Below are 17,566 nucleotides of genomic sequence, written 5' to 3'. Positions count from 1 at the left end.
AAACAGGATCTGCCCTTGCTGAATCCATGCTGCATCTGCCTGATGGATCCATTTCCTGCCAGATGCCTCGCTATTTCTTCTTTAATGATAGCTTCAAGCATTTTCCCAACTACAGATGTTAAACTAACTGACCTATAGTTACCTGCTTTTGCCTACATCATTTTTTGAACAGTGGCGTGACATTCACCGTCTTCTAATCCACCAGAACCTGCCCACAATCCAGAGAATTTTAGTTTATTTTCTTTCCTTATTCCCTTTCTTTATTAGTTGCTTGATGGGTCTTTGTTGCTGATTGAAATTTTCCCAGTCTTCCAGTTTCCCACTACTCTTGGAGGCTTTCTATTCACACGCTTTTAGTTTGACACCTTCTTTAATTTACTTAGTTATCCAAGACTGGCTGCCCCACCTTTATTGTCCTTGCTTTTAACTGGAATATACTTTTGTAGAGCACCGTGAAAAATCTCTTTGACAGTCTACCACTGCTCCTCAATAGTCCCACCATATAGCCTGTGTTCCCAGACTACTTTTGCACCCTCCATTTGTATGGGAAACTGAGTCATACTGTGATCACTCTTTCCGAGAGGATCCCTAACTACAAGATCACTAATTTTACCTTTCTCATTGCACAGGACCAGATCTAAGATAACACATTTTCTTGTAGGTTAAGTAACACGCTGTTCAAGAAAGCCATCATTTATGCGTTCTATGAAGTCCTCCACAAAACTGTCTCGACCAACTTGATTCACCCAATCTATGTGCAAGTTAGTCTCCCATGATAACTGCTGTTCCATTCTTACGTGCCTGAGATATTTCTGTTTATTGCCTGTGCCACTGTAATGTTATTATTTGGTGGCTGATCGACAACTCCCACCAGTGATTTTTTTTCCCTTACTGTTCCTAATCTCTACCTAGGTGGACTCAACGTTCTGCTCCTCAGATCTTATATCATCTCTCACTGTCGCACTGATCTCATCCTTACAGCGCTACCCCACCTCCCTTACCTTCCTGCCTATCATACCGTATAACCTGATATCCTTGGATATTTAATTCCCAATCTTGACTTAGCTGAGAGGTTGCTTTGAGCTGAGCTGTAAATCATCCACAAGATGTCAGCTCAGCTGAAATCATCTACATCTCGTAGATTAAATCATTCGTCCCACCTAAGGTGACTTAGCACGTCAACCAAGAGAAACTCTTACAGGAGTGGAGGATGATGACGTCTGCAGTCCTTCTGGTGACTTTGGCTTCACCAAGATGAACAGGGTCGGATTCTTCTGCAACTGGGACTCTTCTTGCAGGTTCTCTTCAGGGAACCCCCGTTCTTTGAGGAGCATTTCCTTCTGCTCCTGACTCTGCTGAATTTCCCTGCGCAGCTGCCTAGAGAGATAGCGAGATTTTCAATAGCAAGTCATTGTACCAATATGAACAATGCCCTCTGCCACCCCTTCAATGTTCCAACCGTCTGCCCAGTAGGGCCAGCACGCTCAGCTGTTCCAGAGGGAGCAGTACCGGGGGCAGGAATCACCCGCGAGTCTAACATTGAGGGGGGTGGGGTGCTCTTTGACATAGGAATGGGAAGTGTACCTGACCTTGCACTCAACGTCAGTAAGACCAAAGAACTGATTGCAGACCTCAAAGGGTAAGACGAGGGAACACACATCAGTCCTCACAGAGGGATCAGAAGAGGAGAGAGTGAGCAATTTCATGTTCCTGGGTGTTAACATCTCTGAGGATATCGATGCAGTTACAAAGAAGGCACAACATCGGCTATATATCATGAGGAGGCTGAGGTGATTTAGTATGTTTGCAAAGACACTTGCAAATCTCTACAGATGTACCATGGAGAGCATTCTAATCGGCTGCATCACCATCTGGTATGGTGGGGGGGGGGGGTGGGCACTGCACAGGACTGAAAGGAGCTACAGAAAGTTGTGAACTCAGTCAGCTCCATCATGAGCACTAACCTCCCCAGCATCCAGGGCACCTTCAAGGAGCGATGCCTCAAAAAGACGGCCTCCACCATCAAGGACCCCCATCACCCAGGACATGCCCTCTTCTCATTGCAACCATCAGGGGGGAGGTACAGGAGCCTGAAGGCACAAACTCAACAACTCAGGAACAGCTCCTTCCCCTCAGCCATCAGGTTTCCGAATGGACAATGAAACCATGAACACGAGCTGACTACTTTTCTCCCCCTCTTTTTGCACTACTTCATTAATTTAACTATTATATATATACAGTAATTCACAGTTTTGATTATTATGTAATACATTGTACTGCTACCACGTAACAACAAGTTTCACGACGTACCCCAGTGATATGAACCAAATTCTGATTCTGTTCCGTATCACCAGTGATGAATCACCACACTTGATCAGAATCAGGTTTCACATCACTAACATATATTGGGAAAGTTGTTGTGAAACTTGCGACATAAAAACACTGTAAGTTGCAATAGGAAACATACTAAAAATTAAACTAAATGAGTAGTGCAAAAAGACTGCAAGAAACAGTGAGGTGGTGTTCCTGGGCTCAATGTCCATTCTGAAATCCGGTGGCACAGGGGAAGAAGCTGTTCCTGAATCGTTGACTGTGGGTCTTCAGGCTCCTGTACCTCCTCCCTGATGGTAGCAATAAGAAGAGGGCATGTCCTGGGTGGTGGGGGTCCTTAATGATGGTAAGAATAGATAGCTGTGGAGGGACAGAACATAGAACCTGACAGCACAGTGCAGGCCCTTCACCACACGATGTGGTGCTAATCTTTAACCTACTTTAAGGTCAATTTAACCTTTCCCTTCCATAGAGCCCTCCGTTCTTCTGTCATCCATGTGCCCATCTAAGAGTCTCTTTAATGTCCCTAATGTATCTGCCTCTACCACCACCCCTGGCAGGGTGTTCCATGCACTCACTACTCTCTGTGTGAAGAATTTACCTCTGACATTGCCCCTATACTTTCCTCCAATTAACTTGAAATGATGCCCCCCTTCCCCATTAGCCACTTCCAACCTGGGAAAAAGTCTCTGACTGCCCTTTTGATCTATGCCTTTTTCATCTCCTTCATCAAGTCACCTCTCACCCTCCTTCGCTCCAAGGAGAAAAGCCCTAACTCGTTCACCCATTCCCATAAAGACATGCTCTCTGATCTGGGCAGCATCCTGGTAAACCTCCTCTGCACCTTTCCAATCATGAGGCAACCAGAACGCGACACAATTGTGTTGTGGGTAGTGGGGAAGTGGTGTGGGATTAGAAAGAAGGTGAAAGGATTGGGGAGGGATTATAGAGGGGTAGTAGAGAATGTGGTTAAGACCATAAGATGCAGATCAGAATTAGGCCGTTTGGCCCATCAAGTCTGCTCTGCCATTTCATCATGGCTGATCCATTTTCCCTCTCAGCCGCAATCTCCTACCTTCTCCCCTTATCGCTTCATGCCCTGACCAATCAAGAATCTATCAGCATCTGTTTTAAATATACCCAATGACTTGGCCTCCACAGCCACCTGTGGAGCAAAGTCCACGAATTCACCACTTTCTGGCTAAAGAAATTCCTCCTCTCCTCCTTTCTAAGAGGACACTCCTCCGCCTCTGTTCTGAGGCTGTGTTCCCTGGTCCAAGACTCTCACTCCATAGGAAGTATCTCCCACATCCACTCTTTCGAAGCCTTTCACCGTTTGACAGGTGATGGGACACTGGAGAGGGAGGGAGGGGGCAGGACTGGGAGGGGCAGTGTAAACCTGCCTGACATATTCTTCCCGAGCCTTGGAGTCAACTGTTTCCAAGAACTTCTCGTATTTCTCTGAAGTGGAGCTCGGGTAGATCCTTTTGAAGTTCCCCATGTTTTCGTCTTCGTACTTTTCCACCTGTTCCACCCAGGTAGCCTGGTTGTTTCGTGTCTTGTCAGCTCTAATGTGAAAGCAAAGAGGAGGTGTCAGTTATTCCTTTTGAAAATCGATCTCTTGCCATAAGACCAGAAAACACAGGAGCAAAATGAGGCCATTCAGCCCATCGAGCCTACTCCAGAATTCCATCACAGCTGAGATATTTCCCTTCTCCAGCCTTCTCTCCATAACCTTTGACCCCCCCCTTACTAAACAAGAACCTATCAACCTCCACTTACCCAATGACGTGGCCTCCACAGCCATATTTTGCAATTATTTCCACAGATTCACCACCCCAGCGTAGAAATCCCTCCTTGTCTCTGTTCGAAAGGGACATTCTTGTATTCTCAGGCTGTGTCCTCTGGTTTTAGATTCCCGTACAGAAAGAAACGGCCTTTCTACATCCACTCTGCCAAGGCCTTTCAATATTTGATAGATTTCAATGTGATCCTCTCACATCTTTCTAAACTCCAGCAAGTACAGGCCCAGGGCCATCAAACGCTCCTCAAAACTTAACCCTTTCATTCCCAGGATCATTCTTTTGAACTTTCTCTGGACTTTCTCCAATGCCAGCCCATCTTTTTTTGACGTTAAAGGGCTCAAATGGTTAGCACGAGAGGGCACAGTTTTAAGGTGCTTGGAAGTAGATACAGAGGAGATGTTGGGGTAAGTTTTTTTTTACACAGGGAGTGGTGAGTGCGTGGAATGGGCTGCTGGCAACGGTGGTGGAGGCGGATATGATAGGGTCTTTTAAAAGACTCTTGGATAGGTACATGGAGCTTAGAAAAATGGAGGGCTATGGGTATCCCGAGGTAATGTTTAAAGTAAGGACATGTTCGGCACAGCTCTGTCAGCCAAAGGGCCTGTATTGAGCTGTACGTTTCTATGTTTCTATCATTATGTGCAGGGTCACATGACATCATCATTATGTGCCGTGCTGTATGACATGGGCGATCTTGGTCCCATGGCCATGATTGGGCCATGGCCCCAGGGGAAGCAGGGATTTAGATTCTTAGACCACTGGGATCTGTTTTGGGGCAAAGATGAATTGTACAAAAGGGACGGGTTGCACCTTAACAGGCGGGGGAGCAGCATTCTGGCAGGCAGGTTTGCCACGGCTACACGGGTGTGTTTAAACTAAATAGTGGGGCGGGAGGAGAGGAAATATAAGGATGGAGTTAAAGGGAAAGAGAGAATAAGGAAAGTTAAGAAAGACAACAGAATTAACGGGGCAGAAAGCTCAGGAAGGGATCGGAGAGTATGGCCAAGTGCAATAGGAATCGATGTGAAAGGTGAGGGGAGTACTGTAATGGATTAAAAGTATTATATATCCATGCACGGAGTATAAGAAATAAAGTGGATGAGCTTGAGGATCAGTTGGAAATTGGCAAATATGATGTTGAAGGAATAACAGAGACATGGCTGCAAAAGGACCAGGGCTGGGAAATAAATATTCAAGGGTATACGTCCTATCAAAAGAACAGACAGGTGGGCAGAGGGGGTGGGGTGGCTCTGTTGGTGAGGAATGAAATTCAGTCCCTTGCAAGGGGCAACACAGAATCAGGAGATGTAGAGTCAGTATGGATAGAACTGAGAAATTGTAAGGGCAAAAAGACCTTAACGGGAGTTATCTACAGGGCCCCAAACAGTAGCCTGGATATAGGGTGCAAGTTGTATCAAGAGTTAAAATTGGCATGTCGCAAAGGTAATGCTACGGTTGTTATGGGGAATTTCGACACGCAGGTAGACTGGGAAAATCAGGTTGGTCCAGACCCCAAGAAAGGGAGTTTGTGGAGTGCCTCTGAGATCCATTCTGAGAGTAGCTTGTACTGGAACCTACCAGGGAGAAGGCAATTCCGGATTTAGTGTTGTGTAATGAACCGGATTTGATAAGGGAACTCGAGGTAAAGAAGCCATTAGGAGGTAGTGACCATAATATGATAAGTTTTCAAATACAATTTGAGAGGGAGAAGGGAAAATCGGAAGTGTCAAGTATTGCAGTTGAACAAAGGGGACTGGGGAGCCATGAGGGAGGAGCTGGCCAAAGTTGACTGGAAAGATACCCTAGCAGGGATGACAGTGGAACAACAATGGCAGGTACTTCTGGGAAGGTGCAGGATCAGTTCATTCCAAAGCGGAAGAAAGATTCTAAGGGGAGTAAGGGACGACCATGGATGACAAGGGAAGTCAAGCATAGTATAAAAATAAAAAAGAAGTATAACATAGCAAAGATGAGTGGGAAGCCAGTGCATTGGGAGACTTTTAAAGAGCAACAGAGGATAACTTAAAAGGCAATATGGGGAAAAAAGATGAGATACGAAGGCAAGCTCGCCAAGAATAGAAAAGAGGATAATAAAAGCTTCTTTAGGTATGTGAAGAGGAAAAAATTAGTTAAGACCAAAGTTGGGCCCTTGAAGACAGAAACGGGTGAATTTATTATGGGGAACAAGGAAATGGCAGACGAGTTGAACAGGTACTTTGGATCTGTCTTCACTGGGGAAGACACAAACAATCTCCCAGATGTAATAGTGGCCGGAGGACCTAGGGTAACGGAGGAACTGAAGGAGATTCATATCAGGCAGAAAATGGTATTGGGTAGACCAATGGGACTAAAGGATGGTAAATCCCCAGGGCCTGATGGTCTGTACCCCAGGGTACTTGAGGTGGCTCTAGAAATCTTGGATGCATTGGTAATTATTTTCCAATGTTCTATAGATTCAGGATCAGTTTCTGAGGACTGGAGGGTAGCTAATGTTATTCCACTCTTTAAGAAAGGAGAGAGAGAGAAAACAGGGAATTATAGACCAGTTAGCCTGACATCAGTGGTGGGAAAGATGCTGGAGTCCATTATAAAGGATGAAATAGCGGCACATTTGGATAGCAGTAACAGGATCGGTCCAAATCAGCATGGATTTACGAAGGGGAAATCATGCTTGACTAATCTTCTGGAATTTTTTGAGGATGCAACTATGAAAACGGACAAGGGAGAGCCAGTGTACCTGGACTTTCAGAAAGCCTTTGATAAGGTCCCATATAGGAGATTAGTGGGCAAAATTAGAGCACTTGGTATTGGGGGTAGGATACTGACAGGGATAGAAAATTGGCTGGCAGACAGGAAACAAAGAGTAGGGATTAATGGGTCCCTTTCAGAATGGCAGGCGGTGACTAGTGGGGTACCGCAAGGCTCGGTGCTGGGACCGCAGCTATTTACAATATACATTAATGATTTAGATGAAGGGATTAAAAGTAACATTAGCAAATTTGCAGATGACACAAAGCTGGGTGGCAGTGTGAAATGTGCGGAGGATGTTGAGATAACGCAGGATGACTTGGACAGGTTGGGTGAGTGGGCAGATGCAGTTTTTATGCGGATAAATGTGAGGTTATCCACTTTGGTGGCAAGAATAGGAAGGCAGATTACTATTTGAATGGTGTCAAGTTAGGAAAGGGGAAGTACAACGAGATCTTGGTGTCCTTGTTCATCAGTCACTGAAAGTAAGCATGCAGGTACAGCAGGCAGTGAAGAAAGCTAATGGCGTAACAAGGGGAGTTGAGTTGAGTATAGGAGCAAAGAGGCCTTCTGCAGTTGTACAGGGCCCTGGTGAGACCACACCTGGAGTATTGTGTACAGTTTTGGTCTCCAAATTTGAGGAAGGACATTCTTGCTATTGAGGGAGTGCAGTCGAGGTTCACGCGGTTAATTCCCGGGATGGCGGGACTGTCATATGGTGAAAGATTGGAGCGAATGGGCTTGTATACACTGTAATTTGGAAGGATGATAGGGGATCTGATTGAAACATACAAGATTATTAAGGGATTGGACACGCTAGAGGCAGGAAACATGTTCCCGATGTTGGGGGAGTCCAGAACCAGAGGCCACAATTTGAGAATAAGGGGTAGGCCATGTAGAACGGAGTTGAGGATAAACTTTTTCACCCAGAGAGTTGTGGATCTGTGGAATGCTCTGCCTCAGAAGGCAGTGGAGGCCAATTCTCCAGATGCTTTCAAGAAAGAGCTAGATAGAGCTCTTAATGATAGCGGAGTCAAGGGATATGGGGAGAAGGCAGGAACAGGGTACTGATTGTGAATGATCAGCCATGATCACAGGGAATGGTGGTGCCGACTCGAAGGGCTGAATGGCCTACTCCTGCACCTATTGTCTATTGTCTATTGATTGCTCTTGGCAAAGTTATCTACAGAAGTGGTCTGCCATTGCCTTCTTCTGGGCCAGTGTCTTTAAAAGACGGGTGACCCCAGTCATTATCAATACTCTTCAGAGATCGTCTGCCTGGCGTCAGTGGTCACATACCCAGGACTTGCGATCTGCACCGGCTGCTCATACGACTGTCCACCACCTACTCCCTGATCAGTGGGCTAACCAGGTGCTACATCTTGTCCAAGGGTGACCTGCAGGCTAGAGGGGGGAAGGGGCACCTTACACCTCCTTTGGTAGAAACGTATCTCCGCCCACCACCCGGAACTGCTCACAATACTCCAAGTGCGGTCTGACCAGTGCCTTATAAAGCCTCAGCATTACTTCCTTGGTGATATGTTCTAGTCCTCTCGAGCGCAGTCTAGCCCACAGTCCTCACTCCACCTCTGCCTGCCTGCTGGATCCACCTCCTTTCCCCTTTGTTGCAGCTCTAAGCAGCAGGAGGAACTTCTGACACAAGAAAGTCTGCAGTTGCTGGAAATCCAAAATGCTGGAGGAACTCAGCAGGTCAGGCAGCATCTGTGGAAGGGAATAGACAGTCGACATTTCGGGCTGAGACCATTCATCGGGACTGGAAAGGAAGGGGAAGATGCCTGAATAAGAAGGTGAGGGGAGGAGGAGAAGGAGGATAGCTGGGAGGTGATAGGTGAAGCCAGGTGGGTGGGAAAGGTAATAGTTAGAGGGGGTTGGTGTTCGCAGGGTGGGGCGGGGGGAGTAACTAGGATGGTTGAGCAGATGAACTGCCTGAGGGGAAAAAATCTTTTGAGATGGCATGAGGTCTCTTGTTTTCAGAAACCCAAGGTGCTTTCCCGAAGGGAGCTTTTGGAAAAGTGAACTTGCAAGGTGGGTACAGTCTTCAATGATTTTCCTGCCCACTTCTTTATTCTGAACACATGTATGGCTTCCCCTTCTGGGGAAATAGTCCTTCCCCCTTTCCTCTGCTTCTGTTTCCCACTCTGGCCTCTCACCTCTTCTCACCTGCCGATCACCTTCCCCTGGGCACTCCTCCTCCTTCCCTTTCTCCCACGGTCCACTCTCCTCTCCTATCAGATTCCTTCCTCTCCCACCCTTCACCTTTCCCACCCACCTGGCTTTACCTATCACCTTCTAGCTATCCTCCTTCCCCTCCCTCCCCACACCTTTTTATTCCTTTCCAGTCCTGAAGAAGGGTTCCGGTCCAAAATGGCGACTGTTTGTTCATTTCCGTAAGAGGAGCAGAATTAGGCCATTTGGCCCATCGAAGCTGCTTTGCCATTTGATCACGACTGATCCCTTCCCATCTCAGCCTCAATCTCCTGCCTTCTCCCCATAACCCCTCATGCCCTGACTAATCAAGGATCTATCAACCTCTGCCTTAAATATACCCGATGACTTGGCCTCCATTCCCATCTGTGGTGATGAATTCCACAGATTCACCACCCTCTGGCGAAAGAAACTTCTCGTCATCTCTGTTCTAAATGGGTGCTGCCTGGCCTGCTGAGTTCCTCCAGCACTTTGTGTGTGCAGCTGAATTTGAGAGCAGGAATATTCATTAATTATTGTTGCCCAACGTGGCACTCTTCAGTCTTTCAGTCACCTATACTCCCACGACCACCAGATCTTAGGCAGCTGTTCCTTCTTTCGCGGCCTCTCTTCCTCCAAGTCTTTCTGCCGGCCACAAGCTGCAAGGTTAATCATGCAGAGTGTATCATAAAGAAGATCCTCCTTCACCTCTTGATCAAGATTGGAGTCCATCACAGAGCTCAGGGAATGCTTAACCTGCAACGTTAATAATTAAAAATTAATAGTGTTGGCCAAAAAGAACAACAGTCTACAAATCAGTGAATTCAAATGAATCAAGGGCAGTGGAAGTAGGCAAACAAACTGTCTTTGTTCTTGCCACATGCTGAAAGGAGGTGGAGGTGGCCATTTTGTGAGACTGTCGTTGCACACCCTCCATTTTGTGAACTCTTCGATTCTAGCTCTGGGATTATCTAATCAGAGCAATTGAATGTGGACGCAAGGAGTTTCAGCTAACGACTGGCTAACCCGGGACCACTCTCAGACAAGCAGCTATTTATAATGTAAAGTGACAGACTTGGAGAAGAAATCTACAACCTCATTAGGCTCAATGCCTGGGTCAGCTACCTTAACTGGTTTGAACCAGGCCGAGTTGAAAAAAACAAAGGCACGGGTCTGGGGGCAAAGACCATTGAACAATGCTGGCTGGAGCCCTGGACCAGAGCCATTAAGAAGGTGACCCAGGTAGGGTGCCACTTCTCAGCCCAGTTTTGCATCCTATCAATGTCCCGCTGTAACCTCTGACAGCCCTCCACACTATCCACAACACTTCCAACCTTTGTGTCATCAGCAGATTTACTAACCCATCCCTCCACTTCCTCATCCAGGTCAATTGGTGGCCACCGGGAGGTCCCGTTTTTCTCTGGTGGATGGACTGCAGGTGCTCGTTGAAGTGGTTTCCCAAACTGGGCCGGGTCTCTCCGATATACAGGAAGCCACACCAGGAGCACCGGATACAACAGATGACCCCAACAGACTCACAGGTGAAATGTCACCTCACCTGGAAGGACCGTTTGGCCCCGAATGGTAGTGAGGGAGGAGATCCAAGTGCAGGTGTGGCACTTCTCCTGGTGGCCACCAATTTTAATTCTATTTCCTATTCCCATTCCAACATGTCAGTCCATGGCCACCTCTACTGCCACGATGAGGCCACACTCAGGTTGGAGGAACAACTCCTTATTCCGTCTGGGGAGCCTCCAACCTGATGACACAATTTCTCCTGCTTCCGGTAATGACCCCCCAACTTCAGTATTCCCCATTCCCATTTTGCTCCCTCACCTTATCTCCTTACCTGCCCATCACCTCCCTCTGGTGCTCTTCCCCCTTCCCTTTCTTCCATGGCCTTCTGTCCTCTCCTATCAGATTCCCCCTTCCCCAGCCCTTTATCTCTTTCACCAATTTCTCAGATCTTTATCTCCCCACTCCCCATCTCCTGGTTTCACCTATCACCAACAACCTTGTATGTCTGTGTGTGTGTGTGTATGTGTGTGTTGCTTTGGATTGCCAGCCTCTGCAGATTTTCTCTTGTTTTTAATCACCCTCTGGTGTCTTCCTCTCTGGAACCATCTTAATGTGGATTTAACTATGGACAAATGCCAGGTCTTTGTCTATGGGAACTATCATAAACGACCATGGTCCTCCACCCATCTACAGATGCATATCTTCCATTGTGTCATAGCCTAAGAGCTCTAAAAGACAGAAGTAGGCCATTTGGCCCATCTAGTCCATGCCAAAATATTATTCTGTCAATTCCTATCAATCTGCACCTGTACCATAGACCTCAATACCCCTCCCATCCACATACTTATCTAAACTTTTCTTAAATGTCACATCTGCCACTTCCGCTGGCACACTCCCACCACTCTCTCAGTGAAGAAGATCCCTTTCATGTTCCCCTTAAACATTTCACCTTTCTCAATTAACCCATGACCTCTAGTTCTAGTCTCACCCATCCTCAGCGACAAAAGCATGCTTCCATTTACTCTATGTTCCTCATGGTTTCGTACACCTTTATCAAATCTTCCTTGATTCCCTGCGCTCCAGAGAATAACTTTCCCTGTAACTCAGGCCCTCGAGACCCAGCAACATCCTTGTGAATATTTTCTGCTATCTTTCAAATCATTGATATCTTTCCTGTAGTTAGGTGACCAGAATACTCCAAAGTAGACCTCACCAATATCTTCAAGTGCTTCAATCTAACAACTCAGCTTCTGTACTCAACAATTTGATTAATGAAGACCAATGTGTCAAAATCTCTCTTTATGAACCCTTCTATCTGTTTCCACAGGGAGCAGATTTTGGGATAACAGTCGGAAAGTTGGATTAACTTTTTTTTACCTTCAGGCTGTCATTGTCAAACTGCTTCTGCACTGTGTTCGCTCTTCTACTCAAAGTCAAGTTCAAAGTAAATTTATTATCAAAGTACATATGACCATAGGCATATGTTGATTCACTAAGATTCACTTACTTGAGGACATTCACAGTATTTAAAAGGAATCAAACAAAACATCCAGAATAAATAAATAAACAAACAATAAATATCAAGAATATGAGATGAAGAGTCCTTCAAAGTGAGTCCATAGGCTGTGGGAGCAGTTCAATGCTGAGGTGAGTGAAGTTAAGTGAAGATATCCCCTTTGGTTCAAGACCCTGTACCTTCTTCCTGATGGTTGAGTGGGGTAATAACTGTTCCTGAACACTTCCATTGAACTCTTGCTGCTAAGTTAACAAATTTCATGACACATACCGGTGATAATAAACCCGATTCTAATTCTGATTATATATGCCAATCTGCAACTGTGCCACTAGTTCATCGACCTTATTCTGTACACTGCACACATCCAAATATAACACCTTTTCGATAACAATAATAATGGAAAAGCGGAAAAAAAACACAATAATAATGGGAAAAAACACAGTAAATATAAATACATTAGATAGCTTATATGCATAGCTTGATTGTATGTCCATAAAGTGACGCTGGGCACAGGAGTTTCTGTACATAAGGTGACTCTGACAGGAAATGATAAAGTAGTGGTGGTTGCGGGTATGTGGAGGGGTAGGTTAGTGGGTGGGGGTATTGATCAGCCTCAGTACTTGGGGACTTACTGACTGACCATTACAGCGCTGGTGTTTAGGACAACAGTGAAGGTCCTCCATCTGTGGTGGTGTTCAGAGATTCCTTGATCATGCCCGTAGCTTCCTCTCGGTTTTCACTACTGTCGGACATGTAAGTCCCAGGTGGAGACTCAGGAACACCGCCACACTCAGATGTAGGAGGATTCTTCATTGCTGTTTGCGTAACGGTTTTGTTTTCGTGGTCAGTGCTGTTAGTGCTGAGTTGAGCCCTCGAACCTGGAGGACCGGTACACCGCTCTCAGTCTGGCCTCTACCCTTTGACCTGTTTGTCATGGGTGACCCTACCCAGAGCCAAAGCCTAAAGCCCCGGCTCCAGCGTGCAGACCTCTCTGGGACATTGAGGCGCGCAAGTCTCCAAACCCTACAACATGGTTGCGGTCCTCTTGGAGGACTGCTTGGGGAAAGTAACAGTTTTTGAGTCTGGTGGTCCTGGTGTGGATGCTACAGAGCCTCCTCCCTGATGGGAGTGGGGACAAACAGTGAGCAGGGTTGGTGCGATCCTTCACGATATTACTGGCCATCCCATCATGATGTTACATTTGCTTGTTTTATGTGGTCACCTAAATTATCTGCTTAACCTTTATGTATCCCAGAGGCGCACGTACCTTCATCAGCCAGGGTTTGAAGGTGTGGTCCAGCAGGATGTCAAAGCCGAGGAGCTGAAAGCAAGCACTCCCAGACCCGTGATTTGGGAAGCAGGTGAAGTAGGTGTTCCTCAGGGCCGGATACACAGACAGAATGGTTTTGATGATCACGTCTTCAATACTGCTCCACAGCACCTCCAGGTCATAGGCATTGCTCTCCATGTACTGGTTAAAGAAAGACAGCTTTCTGCAAGAAACAACATTTTACAGAGCCGTCAGTTCTAATCTATCGCAGGCCACCGTTCATCCATCGGATGGCATTGCCGAGTGACTTCGCTGATCAAGTACTCTGCCCACCATTTGTGTTATTGTGTGAGAGGTCAATAGCACTGCAAGCCACAAGATAGACTGCGTATCCATTGAAGGAAATATCAGCTCTCTTGATTAATTTCCCCCCTTTTTGACAGGATTTATTGGAAGTGATTTCTTGCCGATTCATAGTTGCCTTTGAAAAGGTTGACTGCACCCTGAACCCACGATATTCCATCTTGTGAAGTTGCCTGGTGGTTTACATTCACAGTCAGAAAGCACTGCAGTAAACAAACAGGCCCTTTGGCCCATCTAGTCCATGCTGAATCATTAATCTGTCTGGTCCCATTGACTGGCACCCAGTCTGCAGCCCGACCATCCATGTACAAATGTATCTTAAATGTTGAAATCGCACCTCCATCTATCTCTTCTGCTGGCAGCTTGCTCCATACTCTCACCACCCTCCGAGTGAAGAAGTTTCCCTTCATGTTTCCCTTAAACTTCTCACCTTTCACCCTTAACCCACGAGCTCTAGTTCTAGTCTCACCCTCCCAAGCTCCGTGTAACAAGCCTGACGTAACGAATCAGTGTTTCTAGAGTCATTGTCATGGAAAAGTACAGCACAGGAACAGGCCTTTTGGCCCATCTTGTCCATGCCAAAACCTGCTAAACTGCCGACACCCATTGACCTGCACCAGGATCATAGTCCTCCATCCTATCCAAACGTTGCTGAAACGTTGAAACCGAGCACGCATGCAGCACTTGTGTTGGCAGCTCATTCCACACTGGTCACCACCATCTGAGTGAAGGCGTTTCTCCTCATGTTTCCCTTCAACTTTTCACCTTTCACCCTAACCCATGATCCCTGGTTGTGGTCACACAACCTCAATGGAAAAAGCCTGCTTGCATTTACCCTATCTATACCCCTCATAATCTTGAATATTTCTGTCAAATCTCCTCTCAACCTTCTACATTCTGAGGCAGAAAGTCCTAACCTATTCAATCTTTCCTTATAACTCAGGTCCTCCAGACCCAGCTACATTTTTGTAAATTTTTCCTCTACTCTTTCAACCTTATTTACTATACATCTTTCCTGTAGGTAGGTGACCAGAACTGCATACGATACTCCAAATTAGGCCTCACCAATGTCTTATACAACTTCAACATAACATCCCATCTCTTGTACTCGATACATTGATTTATGGAAGACGATGTGACAACAGCTTTCTTTCTACCTGTGACACTACTTTCAACGAATTTTGGACCTCTATTCCCAGATCCCTTTGTTCTACCGCACTCCTCAGTGCCCTACCATTCACTCTGTAAGACCTTCCCCGGCTGGTGCTACCTAAATGTAACACCTTGCACTTGTCTGCATTGATTTCCAGCTGCCATTTTTTCAACCCATTTTTCCAGCTGATCCAGATCCCTCTGCAAGCCATGACCGCCTTCCTCACTGTCCACTATATCCTCAAACGTGGTGTCATCTGCAAATTTACTGATCCAGTTAACTACATTATCGTCCAGAACACTGATAGAGATGACAAACAACAATGGGTCCAGCACTGGTCCCTGCAGTACACCACTGGTCACAGGCCTCCAGTCAGAGAGGCAAACCTCTACTACCACTCTCTGGCTTCTCCCACAAAGCCAATGTCCAATCCAATTTACAACCCATGCTGAATGCCAAGCGACTGAACCCTCTTGACCAACCTCACATACGGGATCTTGTCAAATGCCTTGCTAAAGTCCATATGGACAATATCCACTGCTTTGCCTTCATCCACTTTCCTGGTAACTTGCTCAAAAAACTCTCCAGGATTGGTTAGACATGACTTACCATGCACAAAGCCATGCTGACTATCCTGAATCAGTCCCATGTCTATCCAAATACTCATATATCCAGTCCCTTAGAATACTTTCCAATAACTATCCCACTGCTGATGTCAGACTGAGCAGTCTGTAATTTCCTGGTTTATGTTTAGAACCTTTCTTGTCACTAAGAATCATTTAAATATCTCTGCTGGGGCCCTGCAGTTTCTGCACTAGCCTCCCCCCAGGGTCTGAGGGAACACTTTGTCAGGCCCTGGGGATTTACCCACTCTGATTTTCCTCAGGACAGCAAGCACCTCCTTCTCTGTAATCTGCATAGGGTCCATGAACTTACGGCCCATTGCAAGCAATGGTAAGGCCACAGCAGTGTTGTAGGCCTCAAATATGAGGAGGAAATGGGAGATTTCCCTCACTAAAGAGCTTTTTAGCAACAGCTCAACAGTTGCCATGTCTTACAGACCTTTATTCCAGATTTATCCCATCACTGATGTAAATTTGTCTGCCTTCATGGGATTTAGCTCACATTTCTTTTTTCTAGGTCCATGGTTCTTGCTGGACACGAAATACCAGATTGGGGCAATCCCAATTAGCAGGACATCCTAAGAGATATTCCAGTCCAGGGACATTCCCTGTGGCAAGGGACGTAGAATTGACTCCTGCTCATTACTGTCATTATTTATTCATCATTAATAATGACTCCTGTCTGCAGATTTGAATGAGAGAGTGTTTAGCATTGTCTTTCCACTCACTTTTATCTGTTATTTCAGTCACGGTCCAGTCAGTTGACTCCTCATTTCTGTTCATTTCCTTTTCCCCGTGTTTTACCTGGCTCCTTGACTAAGGCACCTGATTCTCATCCCAACTGGAAACATAATAACTCCGGCTTACATCTACTTGGGACTGGACTGTCACCTCAGCCAGTGCGGCAAAGCACGTTCCGGGCCACTAAGAATAGTCGACTCTAAGTTGCTTCGGTGCCTGGGGTTGCTTTGGGAATTCTGTCGTCTCGTGTCCAGCTGAGTATTGTCGGCCGTTTGCTGCTATTTCCAGTCAAGATACGAACGGACCGTCGTTGTTTGGTTTTGTAATTTTGTGTCCTGCTGAGTATTGCTGGCCGTTTGCTGCTACACCGAATCAAGATACAAATTGTCTGTCGTTGTTTGGTTTTGTTGTTCTGTGTCCAAGTCCGGGCTCCGTATCCGAGTCCGAGTCCGAGTCCGGGCTCTGTGTCCCAGTCCCAGTCCGAGTCCAAGTCTGGGCTCCGTATCCGAGTCCGAGTCCAAGTCCGGGCTCCGTGTCTGAGTCCGAGTCCAGGCTCCATGTCTGAGTCCGAGTCCAGGCTCCATGTCTGAGTCCGAGTCCAGGCTTCGTGTCCAAGCTGCATAACCAAGCTCTGGGTCCGGGCTACTCCGGTTTGTTGTCCATGTAAGCATCTAATCCTCACTCTCCGGCCTTCCTCGCAACTATTAATAAACACACTTCTGTTAATTCTACCTCCGTGTCGGTGTTCTGCACTTGGGTCCGCTTCCAGTCGTCCATTGCAACAATTTCAGCTTCACTCCGTTCCTTAAGGTTGTTATAGCCATGGGGTGGTAGTGGGGACGAGCTCCCGCTGCCTATTAAATGCTCCCAATGGCGTGTGCCTCAATATTGCCTCTGACAACCAAGTCACAGCTCCTGGCCTTCACGTGTGGCTTAGCTACTAAGCCCAGATATGGAAAGCAAGCTGTTGCCCATGTAGCAAGCTCCCCATCTCCACACAGTTGATGAACCCAAAGGAACGGCAGAGAGCAACACAGCCTGGTACCAGCAGCATCGCAGGAGTTGCCAGTCAGTGTTGAACTCAACGTGGGACTGCCGCAGATGTTTTCCCTCAGGGTTTACTGCTGAAGCCTTCCCTATGAGTGGGTGTAGTCGCAGGGCAATGAGAGGTTTGAGATCAGAGTTTTCCTTCTCCTAGACGAGGGGCCAGCCATGGTTGATGAGTCCCACCTGCCTGAAGCGACTGGATTTAAGATGCCATTAATCCACCTTTGCCCCTTCTCCTGTCAATAG

The 17,566-nt window shown here is 46.6% G+C and overlaps 1 protein-coding gene across 1 annotated transcript in view; it reads right to left on the bottom strand.

Annotated features, from left to right (window-relative positions):
• The window catches only part of LOC134352789 (tubulin polyglutamylase ttll6-like), a 70,460-nt gene that overhangs the window by 16,239 nt on the left and 36,655 nt on the right, over positions 1 to 17,566 (bottom strand). The window contains exons 7-10 of the mRNA XM_063060256.1: positions 13,391 to 13,616; positions 9,664 to 9,845; positions 3,731 to 3,899; positions 1,200 to 1,373 (exon numbers count right to left, since the gene is read on the bottom strand). Of these exons, the coding sequence (XP_062916326.1) occupies positions 1,200 to 1,373; positions 3,731 to 3,899; positions 9,664 to 9,845; positions 13,391 to 13,616 (751 nt within the window). The remainder of the gene's footprint in view (positions 1 to 1,199; positions 1,374 to 3,730; positions 3,900 to 9,663; positions 9,846 to 13,390; positions 13,617 to 17,566) is intronic.

Source organism: Mobula hypostoma, chromosome 10 (assembly GCF_963921235.1).
Source record: "Mobula hypostoma chromosome 10, sMobHyp1.1, whole genome shotgun sequence".
Lineage (NCBI taxonomy): Eukaryota > Metazoa > Chordata > Chondrichthyes > Myliobatiformes > Myliobatidae > Mobula > Mobula hypostoma.
This window is presented reverse-complemented; position numbering and strand designations above follow the sequence as displayed.